Source organism: Talpa europaea (assembly GCF_964194135.1).
Source record: "Talpa europaea genome assembly, chromosome: 9".
In the NCBI taxonomy this organism is placed as follows: Eukaryota; Metazoa; Chordata; class Mammalia; order Eulipotyphla; family Talpidae; genus Talpa; species Talpa europaea.
Genome location: NC_140076.1, coordinates 31,466,632 through 31,486,315, shown reverse-complemented (window position 1 = coordinate 31,486,315; position 19,684 = coordinate 31,466,632). Strand labels below are relative to the sequence as shown.

The 19,684-nt window shown below is 41.3% G+C and overlaps 1 protein-coding gene across 2 annotated transcripts in view; it reads left to right on the top strand.

Moving 5' to 3' along the window:
* The window catches only part of FAF1 (Fas associated factor 1), a gene marked incomplete at both ends in the record, with an annotated part of 326,509 nt that extends 307,112 nt beyond the window's left edge, over positions 1-19,397 (top strand). For both annotated transcript variants that reach the window (XM_084242620.1, XM_084242619.1), the window contains one exon: positions 19,314-19,397. In XM_084242620.1, the coding sequence (XP_084098746.1) occupies positions 19,314-19,397 (84 nt within the window). The remainder of the gene's footprint in view (positions 1-19,313) is intronic.
* Positions 19,398-19,684: the final 287 nt, after the last annotated feature.

The window sequence follows — 19,684 nt, the reverse complement described above, 5'->3', positions numbered from 1 at the left end:
CTGTATTAACTCCTCTGCACAGGTAGTTTTATTTTTTAAGATACATCTCAGATTCACTTCTGGGGTTTACTATTGGGTATGTATGTGGAACTCAGTAAGGAAACTTCTAAACGTTTGACTTTGCCTCACACCTTCTTATAACGATTTAGTCCTGCAGTGAAGGGCTGCAATAGCCTCAACAAAATACTAGCAAACACCAATTAATCCAGAATTTTCAAAGGAGTTTTTCAAGAAAACCTGGGGGAAATGCAATCTCTGAAAATAGCTATATCCTAGTTTCTGGGGTACCAACATATTCAGGGTAAACTTATCCCCAAATCTGTAATGATCTGCTTAGTGCCCCTGCAGTGTCCTTGAGAATGCAACCATTTTACCTCACTGCAGAGGAAGAGAACTTTGTTCAAACTGGCTACTTAAGAGAAAGGGGGAGGTTGTTGGTATTTATTTTCTCTTGCTTGTTTTATAAGCAAATATAAATCAACACTGTAGGGATGATTTATTTAACACTACTTCTTTTCAATCACATTTCAGCGGTATTGCAGCCTGAAACAAGAGCATTCACAGGCTGTGAAGCCTTGAATTCTGGATCAACTCTTCACTGAGTGATCTTAGAATGATAACTTAATCTCCTGGTAAAGTGGGAGTAACTTACTACTTGAAAGGGTTGATGTGAGCATTAAATGAAGTAATGAATGTAAAATGTTAATATGCATAGCATTTAACACAACAGGAATCTAATCCCATAACTGTTAGGTTGATAATGGTGATTATTTCTCTCCCCACCCCAACTCCTCCTTTCTATCTTGATTTTTTCCTTTTACATTTTAGTTTCAAGAAGACAGAGTCCTTGTCCAGCATTAACTGTTTGGAAATTACCAGCTTTCAAGTAATATCAAACAGTGTGCTTTACATGCCTAATAACAGAAAGTTGAGAGTGGTGTTTAAGTAGAAATAGCTAGAGTTTAATACCTGCTTTCTCCTTTACCAAACCAATAGATTTCTTTAATGGTTGGAACATCTCTGAATTATTTCATGGTGTTTTTCCTAGGATGTTTTTCCTAAGCTTATTTCCTAAAGGAGATTTTTTTTTAATTTATTTATTTATGCATACAAGAACAGGAGTACAAGCCAGAGGTGTTGGTGGGGTGGGGGGAGGGTGAGAGGATTCATCAGAGACAGAGTGGGGAACGGAACAGGCAGATTGACTGAAATACACTGCTGGAGGGGGGCAGCGAGTGAGACAGGAGAAGTCTGCTGCGCCTTGTGGCTCAGTTCCCTGGCTGGGGATCGAACTCATGCTGTGGATAGCTTCATAGGTTGGGTCTTACTTAACCCGTTGTGCCACCAGGGAGGCCGCTAGTGGAGATTTTTTACTTCACTTATATGTCAGGGTCCTCCAAGACCTGCTCTGTGTATGCTTATTTAGGGCAGTAGCTGTATGTGTCATATTTGCCTTTATACCCCCAGTCTCTGGCACAGAACCTTCACAGGCCTACCACAGAGTTAGGGGCTTGCTGAATTGTGTAGGTGGGTGAAGGATGGGGTGGAGTAGATGGATGGATGCATGCGTGCATGCATGTCAGGCATAATCTTGGGGTCTCCCCAGTGGTGCAGCGGGTTGAGCACAGCACTGTGAAGCTATCCGCAGCCTCTGCAGTGTGGGTTCAATTCCCAGCTGGCCAGGGAGATTCCTACATGGCGTGGCAGACCTCTCCTGTTGTGCCCACTGCTCCCCTCAGCAGTGTATTTCAGTGGTCTGCCTGTTCTGCTCCCCACTCTGTCTCTGGTGAATCCTCTCACCCTCCCATGCCTCTGACCTGTACCCCAGCTCTTACATAAAAATAAATAAATCTTAAAAAAAAAAGAAGACACAATCTTGGCCTTTGTGACCGAGTCTAACAGGAGAGGTAAGGCAATGATCAGCCTAGCTGGCAAAGGCATATACTGCCAAGTTGGGCATAGCATGAACACACATATTTGGCCAAACCAAAAAGTCTGTCTGAGTCAGTGTGCAGGTTGTGATGTTTAGTATATCTGAAGTTAAGAAATTACAGTTTGATTCTGTAGGCTATGGAAAACTGTGGTTTTAAAACCGAGAAATATACTGTTTTTATTATTCTCAGTAGATACATTTTATAAAGTTCCACAAACACTGAATTAGCAAATACTCAATCATTGTCCCAAGGGTAAATATAGAATTAATGTCTTACGAGCCTCTGGTCACAAATTTTTATCAACAAATCAATACATAACTTTATTTCATGTGTGTTTGTGTTTAAAGACACCTTATTGGAGATATAAGGTTGATTCATTAACATTGAACTCATGTCCAACAGTACTGTAATTCATGCCTGACTGGACTTTATCTAACACACACATTTTCTCCATGAGGCCCATCACAGCCTTCTTGTACTTAGGAACACTAAGATAACACTGCAGCGCTATGCTTGGGGCATTTTTAACTGCAAAATCACCAACAGAAAGCACAAAAATGCAAAAACCATGCCACTAAATATACCACAAGTATGTTTGTTTACTCTATGAGAGCGGAAACAATAAGGCCAAGTATTGCCACGTTTGATCTCAGCTGGGTACAAGTTCATCATGCAACTCAGATTTTTCATGTTCTCAAATGACTTTGTACTGTTACTGCAAGCATTGATTTTGGTGTTACAAATAAATTGTAATGAGTAAGCAGTTTCACAAATACAGAATTGAGTAATGAGAATTAACTGTAATATGTGAGCTGTGTGATCTTTTAGGAACACTTGAGTAGTATTTTCTATCTTCAAGACACTTTCACATTCAGTTAGTCTATATTCACTAATTTGACAAATACTTAATACATACCTTATTTTGTCTTTTTTACAAACTACTTACTAGGCACTAATGACACAAAGATGTGACCAAAGTTTACTTAGGTAAGTAAACAAATAAAGATATTAAAAGGCCAAAAATGCTGTGATAGTCATGCTGCTATAGTGGAAACTCAAGGAACAGTAGAGAGTTTAGTTCTATGTGAAGATCAGTAGAACATCACAATAGAAACAGAACTTGAACAAAAATTTTCTTAAGAAATAGTTGTGTGAGGGCCTCCCTGGTGGCGCAGCGGTTGAGCGCTGGGTTGCGAAGCTGCCCGCAGCCTCTGCAGCACCGGTTCAATCCCCGGCTGCTTCCTGGCCATGGGAGGAGGGTCCCACATGGCGCACAGACCTCTCCTGCCGCCCGCTGCTCCCCTCAGCAGTGTACTTCGGTCCTTCTGCCTGCTCTGCTCCCCGCTCTGGCTCTGGTGAATTCTCTCACCCTCCCACACTTCTGACTGTACCCAGCGCATGTATAAACAAAACAAACAAATGAATAAATAAATAAAGCATGCCTCTATTAAAAAAAAAATTTAAAAAAAAAAGAAATAGTTGTGTACTAATCAGTAGTGGAAGGAAGGAAGGAAGGAAGGGAGCTCTTGAAACATGCAACAATTTGGATGACTCACAAGGGCATTTCCCTAAGTTAAAAAAGGCAATCTCAAATGACATGTGGCTATGATTCCATTTATAGAACATTCTTGAATTGACAGAACTATAAAGAAGGAAAACAAATTAGTGGTTGCCAGGGAATTTGGATAGAGGGTGTTGTAGGGGTGTGGACATGACTCTAGGGTTCCTGGTTTCATTCTGAATCTTGATTATAGTGGTGGTTACACAGATTGCTTGTGAGATAAATTATATGAAACTATCACATATACACAATCGAATTAATGCACAATCGAATAAAAACTGATGTAATATGAAGAAGGCCTTCAGTCTCATTAACAATATCATACTGGTGTCAGTTTCCTGGTTTTGATATTATAGTTATATAAGATGGTATTATTTAGAGGCAAGCTGGGTGGAAGATAACTGTTTTTGCAATATCTGTGAGGTTATGATTTTTTCAAAATTAAAAAAAAATTAAGGGAATGATTGCCAAGCAGAAGAGATATGCCTTAAGCCATAGGCATATAAAAACCAGCATATGTTTGGGGAATTGCACACAGTTTACCAGACTAGAATTTAGAATATGAACTGCATCGTGGAAGGAAACACAGAAGATGAGAAAATACTGAGGAGTTTTCTATGCATTAATCCAACAAATATTATTTGAGTACAAGACATTGGGGATATGATAGTGAAAGGGCTAGATATAGTTCTTGCCTTCACAAGACCAATTCGTGGAAATTTGAACCTATTAAGCAAGGCAGGTGTTATCTCTTATATTAAGATGAGAAATTTAAGTGTAGCACTGCCAAGTGGTTTACACAGATTAACATAGCTAATAAATTGTAGAACAATGGCCTCATCTGGTTCTTTTTATTGCACATTTATGCCTTTTTCCACTGTCTCAAACCTGTTGGTTATTTTTATCAGGAAGAATTAGAGTAGAAAGAGCCTGGAAAAGGGAAACCTGTAAGACTAGTGCAGTAGACAACTGGCTGTGGGAATCCAAACTAAGATGGCAGCAATCGAAATGAAGAGGCAGCAGAATCAATGGAGAAAGGAAGAATCAGTGGTCTAGCCATGTCAGGATAAGGAGGGAGGGGAGAAATTGTCAGAGGAGACTGAGAGGTTCCCAGCCTGAATCACTAGAAATATGGTAGTTACCATGTACAGAAATCAAGGAAAACAGATGAGGAGGCAGGTTCACTTTGGAATTTGTGGAGTCTGAGGTGCCAGGAGAAGGCTAGTTAATACTTCCCAACGGAGGATAAAGAGATAGAAACTGTGAGACTGGCTTACCACTAGGAAATGCTTCTGGCAGTAACTGGGACATATTGAAGGAGATAAATTATAGATAGACAATATAGGTTAGTGGTTAAGAGATTGGATCTAGGGCCTCCCTGGTGGCGCAGTGGTTGAGCGCTGGGTTGTGAAGCTGCCCACAGCCTCTGCAGCACCGGTTCGATCCCAGGCCACCGGGTAAGGGTCCCACATGGCGCGCAGACCTCTCCTGCCACCAGCTGCTCCCCTCAGCAGTGTACTTTGGTCCTTCTTCCTGCTCTGCTCCCCGCTCTGGCACTGGTGAATTCTCTCACCCTCCCATGCTTCTGACTGTACCCAGTGCTTGTATAAATAAATAAAGAAATCTTTTTAAAAAAAAAAATGGATTTAGAGTCTGAGGATAAATCTCAGCGCTTCCATTTCCTTCCTCTTTAACTTTGGACAAATTATTTAACCTCTTTGTAGCTTAATTTCCTCATCTATGAAATAAGGAAAATGACAGTACCTATTTCACAGGGCTGTTGTAAAAATGAAATGAAGCTATACTTACAAATTTAGGAGCATGTAGTAAATGCTTAGTATATCTAAGCCATTATGATGAAATTGATGGCAAGGAGTAGAAAGGATCTTACTGGCCCACAGAGAGAACTAGTGGTATTATGAAAGAAAATTTATCTTTGTATGTCCCTGACAAGGAATACATAAAGGAGTTTTTAAAATATGTGTGAGGTGATTACAACCATTTCACAGAGCTGAGAGGAATTTAGAGCTTTAATAAAATCTACCTTTATCCCATTTATATAGGACTCAGCAGTAAGGAGTAATGGCAATGAATAAAATCATTTATATTTGTGCCTGTTATATGCACAGATATATCAGTTTTTGAAAGATAGCTATTATACCCATTTTACAGATAAGGAAAAAGAAGCTTAGAGAGCTTAAATTTCTGAAGGCTGCACAATACCAGTATTTGATCCCCGAAATCCAGGTCCTTTCCCCATACTACACTGAACATAAAATGGAATATTTAAACCTTTCCAAAATTACTTACTTGACCCCAGAACTTAATTTTATAAAATGTTTTATAAAGCACTATACAAGTCAAAATTGCTATATCAGAAATCAAAATAAATTTTTGAAGACTGTACATACAATCCAATCTGACTCCATCCAGCCATAAATAAAAAATCATTAGTTCTATACTCAGTATTCCAGGTGCTTCTGCAGACATGCTTTGCTCACTTAAAGTCTGTATAATAACACCATTGTAAATACAAACAACTGCTAACGTGTATATGCACAGATTAACCTTTTCTAGACACTCCTTGTAATTTTCAAAGCCAGTGCTGAAGTTCCAGAGTGCATTAGCACATGCATGAGCATGCCAAATCCTCCTGAACCTCACTACTATTCTAGCACCTGCTCTAGTTCCAGCCCCGGCTGACTTCACCCAGACCACACCATGCTTTTCACCTAGAACTGGGACCTCATGAAGGCTTCCAATTTAATTGCTATGACTAAATCTTAAACCTGAAGTTCTGGGTTTTTTGGTGGTTTTTTTTGGCATTTGCAAATTTATTTCTCTTTTTTTTATTTCCTCTTGTTAGCTGTATGTAAAAGCTTTATGTGAACAGGGCTGTGTTTTAACCTGAGAGAGGTAGAAAAGTCCCTTATGTTAAGATATAGAAAAGGAAAGTAACTTGTTCAAAGCTTAGAAAAACCAAAAGCAGAAATGGTTTACCCAAATACACTTCAAGTCTGAAGTTATTTGGGATTATGACTAATTCATCTGAGTGTTCCCCCAATATAGCATCTGACACATAGTAAGCAACTAATTTTGGTTTATTGTATACTAAAGTACAAGTCAGTAAATTATTAGATTGTAGCAAACAATTGTGAGGAGGAGGAAAGAGAAGTGTAAAGCTAATGGACCCATAGGACTGAGCTACCTTCATGTGCTTCACTGTTGCCTGCTTCCCCATCACTTACTTTTCAAAACTGCACTGGCCCAATTTCTTTTGTGTGTCCTGCCCTCGACTCTGCCCTCCTTGAAGAGAGAAGTAGTGCCTTGTACACTTTTGTATCCCATGGCTAGCACAGTTTAAGGCCTTGTAGTAAGCACTCAAGAAATAATGTGTCTAGTAAATAAGAAATAAAATGTTCTGCCCATTTGTGCATCCACAGTTTTTACTTGGTTTCTGTCTGGTTTTGTATTTTTATTCTCGCCAGGCAGAAACTCATGGTATGCTCAGGGTTTCAGGATAGGCAAGAAAGGGACCCCCGTTATCGCAACATTACTCACTATATTCTTGGTTTCCCTCTCCCCTTCCCACCTCTCCTCCATAGCCATGGAAGTCCAAAGTCTGAAGGAAAAATCCAGAAGTTGAGATTTAAGTGCCAGAAGTCACCTCTCTGGTTAAAATTTTCAGGTGTTTTTGGCAACCGGTCGTCAGCCTCTCATTTTGAAATCTCTAGCAGGACATTCTCAGTAAAATAGGATATAGTGGGAAGGGGACTAAGCTGGGAGTCAGGTATCCTAGGGTAGAATTTTGATTCTTCCAGCCATTTGTTGTGATCTCAAGTAAGGTACATCCTTCTCTGGGTCTTATATTCCTCATCTGAAATATGAAGAGATTGAAATAAATGCTTTCTTAATCTTCTTTCAGCTCTGATACTGTGTGATTCTGTGATTAAATGACCTCGATGTAGGTAATACCTGCCCCATTGACAACTCTTTTCTGAAAACTAGAACAAAACCATTGGCTTCCTGGTCCTACTGGCTTTATTTAAGATCATCTTCTTTCACTCCTTTTATATGAGAATGTCTCTGTCCCAGACAGTTTATGGGGACTTAAGCTTTTATTTACTGTAGCTGGAGGCTGCTATAAGCTGGGGCTTTGACAGTATTTCACATTTATTTATCTGAGCCAGAGCTTAGGATCAGGTGGCAGTTAAGTCACTTAAGGTTATTCAGATGCATTGAAAATGTTGCTTAATAATTCAGAACCAGTTTTCTCTGTTTAGAGTATTAAGATTTTTTAAATCCTTCTAATTAGCCAATTCCAACAACAGTTTAAATAGACAGGGAAAAATCTGTCGCTTCTAAAAGGGCAACTGATGCAAACTTACTGTTAGTCACTATGTCGGTGCAATAGGACTGACTGAGGACCAGGACCAGAGAGAATCCGGAACTGGGGTCTAGGGGTTTCACCAGCATGCTCTGCCCATTGCTGAAGCGAGGCTGGGGAAAGAGGTCTGAGGATACAGCTCTAGACTCCCTTTCTTTGGATTGTGGAGTTCTGTGGGAGAGTGAGGAACTTCCATTCCCTTACTCAATAGGGCAGCCTTTCAGCAGATATTGATTGAATCCATACTGTTTCCAGCAGCATGCTAGGCTCTGGGAACAGAGGAAGTAAGACCTCTGCATGTGCCCTCAGATCCTCCCTATCTGAAGAGATAGACTCATAGACCAGCAATTGCAAAATAATCTGACAGGCACCAAAAAAAAAATAGCTGATCCTTTGAGCTAGATCCTCCCGAAGTGTTTGCCTCACCTGGTCAAAGTATCAGAGTATTTTTTAGCAAAGGACAAGGTTAGCATAGCCAGTGCCTGCATTCCACTTTAAGCGCTAACCTTGCATCTGCCTGCAGACATTGGCAGCTCCCTCATCTGAGGAAATTTAGGTGAAACAAACGTGTTAGCTCAGCAAATGTGGATTGACCACACACAGGGCAGTGGAATAGGCACATGAGGGAGAAACCACAATGAACATATATGGTCCCTTTGTCCCTGGAGCCCATGGTCCAGTGAATGGGGGAAAATGCCACTGATGATTGACTCTCTTCTAAGAAACAAGAAAAAGAGATTAATTCAGGTTCTGTCACTTAGACTTGGTTTCATTGAGGAAGTAGCATTTGAGCTAAGTCTTGAAGTATATATGTTTTCAACAGGTGGGACTGGGGAGGAAGGTGCAGTAAAGGAAATAATATCAACAAAGATTCATGGAAGAAAAGCACAAGACATGATTGGGGGATACTAAACTGCTCTTAATTGGCTGGAGCATAGGATCTGTGAGGGATGATATTTAGAAATCAGAAGAATAAAAAATGTTGGAACTAAGTTGCCCCATCATCCTTTCAAAAAGCTTAGGTCCAGATTTCATTTATTTGATTTTTTTTCCAGAAGAAAATAGAAGAAACCTCTATCTTGCCACTTCCAAAATGTTGTTAATAACATCACTGTTGATGTTGCTCTGTATTTTATGATCTCCTTTCTCTGATTTGATCATTTATTCAACAAGCATTTATTGAGAGCAAATAATGCACCAGGTTCTTTCCTGGATGCTGGGGATACAGATACAGGAAATACAGTTCAGTCTTTAAGGTGCTCAATCTTATGCAAGAGACATCATGTGAATTACAATGGAAGATAAACTGTGGTGGAGCTTAGAGCAGTCCTGGGAGGAGGGACAGCCCATGTTAGCATCCTGGTAACAGACAAGGAAACTCAGAGGAGGAAAGCCACTCGTCCAAGATCACACAGCTAGTCAGGAATAATAAGGTAGGGTTAGGAGCCAGGTTTGCAGTCTCCCAGAGGTCTATTGTTCCCTTCTCCCTCCTCCACTCGAGTCTTGACTATGAACATTGGGATCCAACTTATGGGGAGCAAGCATGATCAGGAAAATGCAATCTCCAGCCACCTTCAACTACCACTTTCTTAACATATTCTCTCCTAAGTAGTTTCTCATCGTGATACTTTTCCTTAAATCCAGGAAAGAATTTGGGAGTTTCTGGTTTAAGTTTGGTATTGTACAGGCACCTGCTGGACCAATCTTCAAAGAACACACCTGCTCTGTTCATGATTCTTGCCTTCCAGTTTCATAAGCCTTTGGGCAGATGAAATGTAATATCAAAATAGCTCAGAGAGAGCCTTGGTAACATTTAAGATATTAAACGTGCTGCATCTGGTAACTAGAAAATTTAATGATCTCCTGCTGTTTTGGTAATTGGATAAGTAAATACATCAGAATAAATCACACCGGCAAGTCTTTTGTATGTCGTTAGGGACTCAACTCTTTTAACTCCTGTTCAAAGCTCCAGCTCTTGAGCGGTGTTTGCATGCAGTTACACAGGCACCAGCTCGCATGGCCCTGCTTGAGTATTAAAATGCGTTCAAAATGCTCACTCCTCCCTAGCCACTCTGCCTAAAGAGCACATCTAGCATGCCACTCCACATCTCTCTGAAGTCAGAGAGAAAAGTTTTTTTTCGAAAGTTTAAATCAAGCCTAATAAGACATTCAAGCCCTTCATGCTTTATCTCCAAACTATCCTTTCAGCTGTGTCTTCCATTATAGAGCTATTTTGAGCCTTGCCAGAAACACCATCCATTGACACATTGTGAAAATAAGACCAAAGTAAAAGGGAACTGTCCTGTTGCCGTATGGAATATGTAACAATTATAAGTAGCAGAGAGAAAGGATCCAATATTTTGCTCAACTCTCTCCCAGTGGCAATGTGGAGTAGCCCTGAGGAAAATGGTCTCGTAGAGCCTATTAAATATTGGGTCATGTTGTCATCAGCTTACAGATGAGAAATCTGGTTCTTCTGGCGGTTAAATGACTTGCTCAAGAGCATACATGCATAGCCAGGATTCAAAACCCAGTGCTTTTTCTTAAAACCTCCTTAATTAACACTTAATCCGTGTCTAGTGGCGAAACTCTGGGGTTTCTCGGGTATTTAGAGTGAGATAACAGGATTCTTTCATTCGTCTCTTAGGGCCCTGCTCTAAACACAGTGGTTAGTATTATAGACCAATCTTCTATCAGAGGGATTCTAAGAATCTTTTATACAAGGGCCTGGCTCTCTTCCATGATATCAGACTCTGAAAGTGAAACTTATCCGCTCGATCAGTGCTTTCCAGCCTTTTTCAAATCACCGCATACATTAAAATTGTGGGTGTGCCTCATTGGAGTAGGCATTCTAGGTCACTCAGATCAGAGGCATTGCAGTGTGCCGAGGACTGTAGCTATCTTGTGTTCAAGGATTGAGGAGGCCAGTATCTTAGCACACCTGTAATCTGGCACATCACTGGGCCTAATCTACATTGTTTCTCTGACCACATTCCCAGAATCCTCATTCATGAATTTCGCTATACCTTGTGTAAGGGCAGGAAGGGCACGGAGCAGGATCTCTATGATCTAGCAAACAGGGTAAAGGAAGAGTCCTGGAACCCTTGGTGGCTTTTGCAGGCTTTATTGGAATTTACAAGGTACACGGCAGGCAGGGGTGCTGGGGGGCCTGGAGGCTGGCAGGCCTCCCAGCCCCCAGCAAGTCTTCACTCTTTCTGCGCTCTCCGGCATTCCCTGGTGATCTCTGCTTCTCTTTCGTTCTCTTTCTCTCTGCTTCTTGTGGTTGTTCTTCTGCTGGCGTCTCCATGATGCCGCCCTTATAAGCCGAGTCTTACCCCAGGTGAATCCCATCTACATATGCCCACACCCTATTCCAGGTGCCCGCCATCAGGCATGCATTCAGGACCGCAAGGATCCATCATTAATCCTATTGGCAGGAGGGCAGAAAAGCCTGATACTTTACTTACCTACACCCTGTTTATTAAACTTTCAGGAACTGTGAGCTTGCAAACCACTCTTTTAAAAAATATTTCTTTTCATTTCCTTTAAAACGTGTCTTCCAGAGCCTAAAGGGAAACAGCATCCCAGCATGAACAGATATGTCTATTCTCATTATTTTTATGCTTTTTATTCTTTTCTGTGATTTTCATGTTCATCCTGCAGATTTGGATCTTCAGTTTCTAGACATAAAAAAAGAGTCTTTCGGGCCTCCCCGGTAGCGCAGCGGTTGAGCGCTGGGTTGCGAAGCTGCCCGCAGCCTCTGCAGCACTGGTTCGATCCCCGGCCACCGGGCAAGGGTCCCACATGGCGCGCAGACCTCTCCTGTCACCAGCTGCTCCCCTCAGCAGTGTTATTTCAGTTCTTCTGCCTGTTCTGCTCTGGCTCTGGTGAATTTTCCCACCCTCCCGCGCTTCTGACTGTACCCAGTACTTGTATAAATAAATAAAAATCTTAAAAAAAAAAAAAAAAGAGGCTTTCCCCTCCCCTACTTACTCTGTCCCTCTTGTAAGATGCCCCTCTATTCCCTCTGGGCCTGACCGCATGAAAATTGTTGTTTAATAATGCTGTGATCCAAGCCACCATCCAGGATGCCAGTACCAGGAGAGGGCCACATCTTTTGATTGGTGTTCAGGAGCTCCCTGACAGCGTGCTAAGATTGAGGCCTTTTTGACATTAGTAACAGTTTAGAGTTGGTGGCCTCATTAAGCAAACATAAGGGATTGCTAATCACATGGTGGTTGTCGCCATCCTCATCTATAATGCCAGTTATAGCTCATAGCAACTTCTCCTTTACTTTTATTCCAAGTGATAATGTAACCCCAAAAGGAAGTTTTCAATCTGGAAGCATCCTATTATGGGACTACTTGATGGCTTATTTCCATCCCAGCCTTCCGTGCAATTTCTGGATCAACCTGTGTCACTGAATCACTGCAAAGATGTACTACAGGGTGAGATTTCCAGGAAACAGAGAAAGATGCTCCTCTTTCCATTACTGTGCTGTGGTGGAACTGGGGTGCTGAAGACATTGGTGGGCTGCAAAGCATAGGGTGCTGGCAGGACATTTTCTTTTCTTGACTTTTTATAGATGGGAAGAGGGAGAATGAAAGAAAAGTTAAAGGAAGAAAGCGAGAGAAGACTAAGGTGACAATGGGATAGAAATTGTATCTTGTAGGCTGCCCCAGCTCTTCTTTGTTTTATATTGTAATAACAATATCAACAGTCAACATTTATTGGAGCTTACTAGGCTAACTGTGCTGAGTGCTTTATAAACACTATATAACCCTCTGAGGGTAGTACTACTACCTATATTTTCAAAACGCAAGTTTTACTCTGAAAGTAAGAATAGATTTTGAGAAGTTTCTTGGTGCGTTATTGCTTCTCCAGTCCACACACTAAATCTGAAGGTTGTGTGTAACTGATGGAGTGAGAGAGAGAAAACCCCATTAGACCACTTGTGGGAAGGGGGGGAGTTAGAGTGGAAATTACGAGGGAATAGGTCAGAAGACTTGGGTTCTGGAACTGCCTCTACCATTTACACCATGTAAACATAGGCAAGTCCAATCTCTGGGTCTTACTTCTTAATCTACATCCTGATCCCTAAGGCATGGTTACCAGGTACTGCTGCAGTACACTTCCCCCATTAAGTTGTTAAAATACATTGGAAACTTTTTTTAAAATTCAGCCTATTGTGTGTGTTTTTTAAGTATTTATTTTTTTTTTTAGAGTAACTTTAGGTTCACAGAAAAATTGAGCAGAGAGTACAGAGTCCCATGTCCTCTCTCCCCCCACCCTCACATGCATAGCTCCCCCATTATCAGCATCCTCCACAGGAGTGTTTCATTTGTTCCAAGGTGAACTACATTAACACATCATAATCACCCAAAGACCGTAATTCACATTAGATTCACCTTGGTCTTAGACATTCTTGTTTGGACAAATATTTAATGACATATATCCAATATTATAGTATCATAGAGAGTATTTTTACTGTGCTAAAAATCCCCTGTGCGTTACCTATTTACTCCCCCCTAACCTCCAGCCCCTGGCAACTAATGATCTTTTACTATTTATCTGGTATCACCGTTTCCAGAATGTCTTATAGTTGGAGCCATAACAATAGGTAGCCTTTTCAGACAGGCTTCCTTCACTAGTAGTAATAAATAGAAAATGCTACAGAGAACCTACCCTACAAGATTGTTAATAAACATTTGTATAATTGTTTCCTCCAAGTCTTTTTATCACTTGGGAATTCATTTCTTTTTAGCATTGAATGATATTCCAGGTTCTGGATGTACCATAGTCTATCCATTCCCTTACTAAAGTACATCTTGGTTGCTTCCAAGTTTTGGCAAGAGGCAGGATTTGTGTGGGCATAAGTTTTCAGCCCCTTTGGGTAAATACTAGGAAATATCATTAGAGGGTTGTATAATAAGAATATGATTAGTTTTGTAAGAAACCACCAAACTGTCTTCCAAATGGCTGTACCATTTTGCATTTCCATCAACAAGGAATGAGTTTCTCTTGACCCACGTCCTTGTCAGCATTTGGTGTTGTCATTGTTCTGGATTTTGACTATGCTTATAGGTATGTAGTAATATCTCATTTGTTTTAATTTGCATTTCCCTGATACATGATGTGGAACATCTTTTTATGTGCTAATTTCCCATCTCTATGTCTTCTTTGGTGAGGTGTCTTTAAGATCTCTGGCCCATTTTTTAATTGGGTTATTAGTTTTCTATTGTTGAGTTTTTAGAGTTCTTTTATATATTTTGGATAATAGTTCTCTAACAGATGTGTCTTTTGCAAATATTTTCCCCCAGTCTGTGACTTGTCTTCTCATTCTTTTGACAGTGTCTTTCACAGAAGTTTTTAATTTTAATGAAGTTCAGCTTATCAATTATTTCTTATATGTATTGTGTCTTTGATGTTTTATCTAAAATGACATCACCATCCCCAAGGTCATATCGGTTTTCTCCCATTCTTTCTTCTAAGAATTTTATAGTTTTGTGTTTTACATTTAAGTCTGTGATCCATTTTGAGTTAGTTTTTGTGAAGGGTGTCTAGATTAACGTTTTTGCTTGAGGATGTTCAATTGTTGCAGTGCCATTTGTTGAACCTTGCATTTTTTCTAAATGTAAAAATATTAGACCCAGACTTTATTCAATCTCAAAAGCATGACCTTACCAAAATTAAAGAAGATAAAAAGGATTGATAATAATACCTACCCTACAAGACTACTAGTTAATATTTGTGTAAATATCTTACAAACTATATATAGAATACTATGTCTATATTGATGCTACTATAATCTTCAATATTATTTTTTAATGATTTATTTATTTATGCATATAAGAGCTGGGGTACAGGCCAGAGTTGCGGGGTGGGGGGTATGAGAGGACTCACCAGAGACAGAGTGGGGAATAGAACAGGCAGACTGACTGAAGTACACTGCTGAGGGGAGCAGTGGGCAAGTCAGGAGAGGTCTGCTGCGCCATGTGGGTTGCTCCCTGGCCAGCCGGGGGATCGAACTCATGCTGCAGAGGCTGCAGATTGCTTCATAGTGCAGTGCTTAACCCCTTGCGCCACCAGGGAGGTCCCAATCTTCAATATTATTTGACTCTTGCCTTCAGGTAGTTCCCAGCCTAATAGTAGTAGTATACTTGTGTACAGGTATTTTTAAAAAGTGAGAAGTAGGGGCCTCCCAGGTGGCACAGTGGGTTGAGCTGTGAAACTGTCCACCGTAGCCTCTGCAGCACCACTTTGATTCCCGGCAGGCCAGGGAGATTCCCACATGGCGAGACAGACCTCTCCTGTCTTGCTTGCTGCTCCCCTCAGCAGTGTACTTCCGTCCTTCTGCCTGTTCTGCTCCCTGCTCTGTTTCTGGTGAATTCTCTCACCGTCCCACACCTCTGGCCTGTACCCCAGTGCTTGCATAAATAAAGAAATCTTTAAAAAAAAAAAAAAAAAAGAGGCAGAATGGAGTGAATAGAAAGAACTCCAAAACAAAAGCCAGAAAACCCTGGGGTAGAATACTATATCTGCTCCTTGTCAACTGTGTAACCTGGGCCAAATCATTTGACCTCTTTGAGCTTCTGACTAACCAGCTGTGAAATAAAAGGGTTAGACTATTTGGCATTTCAGGAGCTTTCCTACCCTAACATTTTGGGACTCACTCACTGCGACCTCCGCCAGGAGAATCTGTCACATTGATTCACGTTTGTCTCAGCCGCAGTATTATACATTTTTATATTTTTTTAAAGATTTATTTATGCACATAAGAACTGGGGTACAGGACAGAGATGTGGGGCATGAGAGGATTCACTAGAGAAGAGACAGAGTGGGGAGCAGGACACACAGACTAACTGAAATACACTGCTGAGGGGAGCAGCAGGCAAGAAAGGAGAGGTCTGCTGCGCCATGTGGATTGCTCCCTGGCAGGCCAGGGATTGAACTCGTGCTGCAGAGGCTGCGGATTGCTCCACATAGTGCAGTGCTTAGCCCCTTGTACCACCAGGGAGGCCCTAGTATTATACATTTTTAGAAAAAGAAATGAAGCCCAGGAAAGTATTAGAAATAAGATGTATATGAAAATTCATGTTCCTAAGAAAATTGATGTAGAAAGAATAACTCTATTTGGCTGAGAACATGTCCCATTTTTGCTAACACAAACATGCTCACAAAGCCAATCTGCTAAAATAGTAACATAATGAGAAAATAATATATCCATTCAGGCTTCCTAAGTATAATGAATAAAATGTCAAGGCGGTTTGGTTTTCCTTTTCTCACATAGACAAAATCAGAACAGACTTCTTATCTGAGAATACCTCCCCTCCCCCAAGGAGTCCCAGAGGGTGGGCTTCTGTTGATTTTGAGAGTCAATAATTCAGTAAAGTCCCAAGTAAATGGCAGAACACAAGCTCAGATTGGGTTTTTGTATTCGTATTTTATAAACATTTCAGGATTTTTTTCCTGACCCTTGCCCTTTTGCCATTCTTAAAGTGAAGATCTTATATCCTGGAAGCTTGGTTAGAAATACCCTCAGGGTCATTTCATACAACTTCTTTCTCACTGTGCATCCTGCTTTTAACAACACCTCTGGCAGAATATGTATCTACCTCAGATAACTTACTTTAAAGGGTTATTGTGGAAATTAAATTATTTTTAAAATGTAAAGTGATTGGAATACAACTGGTAGAAAGTAAGTGCTCAGTAAATACTATCATCATCATCTTCAAACAAGCCCTTATTTGAATGCATCTAGGTACAACAGTGGGCTCACCTAGCTCCTCCCTTCTCCATTTTCCCAAGGCAGCTCTAGTTATCACGAGCAGTGGTGTCAGAAATGCTTAAGTTTGAAACCTTAGTCTATCTGCTACCTTGGTAAGATAGCTCATGGTATCTCAACTGTGAAACAGCAATAATTTTGCCTCACTTGACAGCAGTGTTTCTTCCTGTCCAATCCTTTCCCACTGTTTTTGATTACTTGTCTTAGTGCATTGTCTAGTTCTCTGGTATAGTACAGAAGAGAAGAAAAGGGGCCTCCCCAGGTGGCGCAGGCGGTTGAGCGCCGCGCTGTGAAGCTGTCCGCAGCCTCTGCAGTGCAGGTTCGATCCTGGCTGGCCGACCGGCGAGGGTCCCACATGGCGTGGCAGACCTCTCCTGTCTCGCCCGCTGCTCCCCTCAGCAGTGTATTTTGTCAGTCTGCTGGTTCTGTTCCCCACTCTGTCTCTGGTGAATCCTCTCACCCCCCACACATCTGGCCTGTACCCCGGTATAAATAAATAAATAAATAAATATTTTAAAGAATAAATATCTTATTTCTTCCCACAAGAATTTTATGTATCTGGTGGAATATTTCTGCAGAGACATGGAAGCCGTTGTATAGAAATGTTTCTGCTACGTGCTTAGAGTTTATTTTTTGAACTATCAATGAAGAACTCTGATCTGCTTTAAAGGTGGTATAGGGATAGCTAAATGACTCTGAAACAGAGTTCCATATTGATTTTTTTGTTCTAATTTTTGTATTTTACATATTAAGCTATTCTTGCCTTTGAGTTATTTTTTTATGTAGTCTGAATGTTTTCCTTAAAATGTGTGGAATTTATAAATTTGGATTCCTCATGAGGAAATTGGGTGTGTTTTCTGAACCTCTAACCTTGCATATTAACAGCTCAGGCAAGATGGAAATTGGGGCCTGAGACTTCAGCCTCCCAGCCTCATCTGCTTACTAGTCTGTCTTTTTGCTGGTATGCACAGTTCTGGCACTATTATGATTTTTGGTATCTCCCAGCAAACATCATATTTACAAACCACAAATAACAAAGTAGAAGATGCCGGAAGAGCTCTGGCATGTTAATTAAGAACAATAGCGGAAGCAGCTGGACGGAAAATGCCAACTAGTCGGAGGCAGAGGCTCTGTTTGTTGACAGAAGCCAGTGCAGTATTGTACGTTAATTGGGGAAGTGGGTAAACATTTGCCAGTAGCTTGCCCCCAGTGCATTGGAAGACAGACAGTAGACTAGCCCTTCCCACCGCCTTGCCGGCCCATCTGTCCAGAACCCAAGAGATGCCCAGTATAGCACTTTGCTCTGTGTTCCGTATAAGCAGAGAAGATTCTGGAGGCGGATGTGTCTCCTTAATGACCCTCCTGGGCATACCAGGTTTCCATCTGGATACAGTTGATAGTGTACCTCCTTCAGCTCACCAGCCTGCCTGTGATACTCGTCCCCCAGAGCCCCAGCTCCCTCTCGGGTAGGAGAAGACAGTAGAGCCATATCATTAGGTGTGGTTTGAGTTGAGCAGAGGACAAGACTGCCTGCCTCTGGTGCTGCAGTCTCATCCACAGAGCCCCAGACTCCTGTATCCAAGAGCAGATTGCCTGGTCTCCCATCATGCACACTCAGAGCTGCCTGTATCTCTGTGTCCATCCATCCTTAGAGTTGCTCACACACACAGCAGCCATCCTTGAACACCAGCTCTGTGCCAGACACTGTGCTAATTATATGTTTTTTCTCATTTAATCCTCACCTCAGTCCTGCAAGGTTGATACTAACTCCAAAGCCACAAGGTTAGTAGCCAACACAGCTATGATTTAAACCAAAATATTTCTGGTTCCAAAGCCCATTGTCCTTTCCACTAAACCAGTGTTTCTCAACTTTTGATAAAGAGGAAAGTTTTGTCTGTTTCTTTCTCTCACTCCACTCAGAAAACCTGCGTATCTATCCCTGCCCCAGCCTAAGTGCTCATAAACCTGATTTAGAATCCTTATGATTAGCAGATTCCCCCTGAGCCAAAAAGATGTTACCTACCTTTATTTTCTGTAGTTCATGTTATAAAATAATGATTTTATTTCTAAAATGTAAAGTCATATGATGACATTGCCTCATTTTTTTCAAACTATATAGCCCCCACCTCCCACCCCCCCCCCAAAAAAGGAGATTGTGATATGCCTCCTGCGGGTGCCTCTCCTCAGCAGAAGAGATACTTATCTATGAGCATGGCGGAGTGGCCATTCTACAGTTTACTGTGGGTAGATTTAGCATGAAGATCAGCCCCAAGGGTTCAGCCCTTATGCCTCCAGGAAGAGAAGATCCTCCCTACTGTCAGGAGCTAAACAGTCAGTTATTTAACCAGCACCCTTTCCGAGGGCCTCCTGTTCTGCTGGCCTAGCTGAGCTCTGCAGGAGGCAAGCCCTCTACACACACCCACTAAATTATGAGACTGACCTCTCTGAGCCCTGGTTTCCTCACATAAAAATGGAAATAACAACACCTACCTACATCACAGGATTATTTTGAGTATCAAAGCAGATAATAGATGTGCAAATGCTCGGGCCAAGTAGATAGTAAGCTCAAGATCGGTGTGCATGGATAGGATCTGAGTATCATGTGCTTGTTTCAGTCTTTTGAATATGTGTTTTCTTTCTTTTTAGGTAACCCAGCTTGACCCAAATAAATCATTATTGGAGGTAAAGTTGTTCCCTCAAGAAACCCTTTTCCTCGAAGCGAAAGAGTAAACACGGCCCAGCGGTGGAACCAGCCGTTTCTTGACAAGCCAGAGGCCTGCATCAAGAGAAGGGCTCCTCACCAACCCACCTACACGCTCGGCTCACTCAATTCAAATGTCACACTTCTGCCTCTTGCAAGATTGCTGGAAAAAAAAAAGTAATAATAAACATAGCTACTTAAAATTTCCCATCCATGAGTATATGTTCCCCAACCCTCATTATAGAGAATTATAACTGCATTCTCCCTCACCCCTGTCCTGTCACCTCTCCCTCGTTCAACATTTAATGCCCTATTC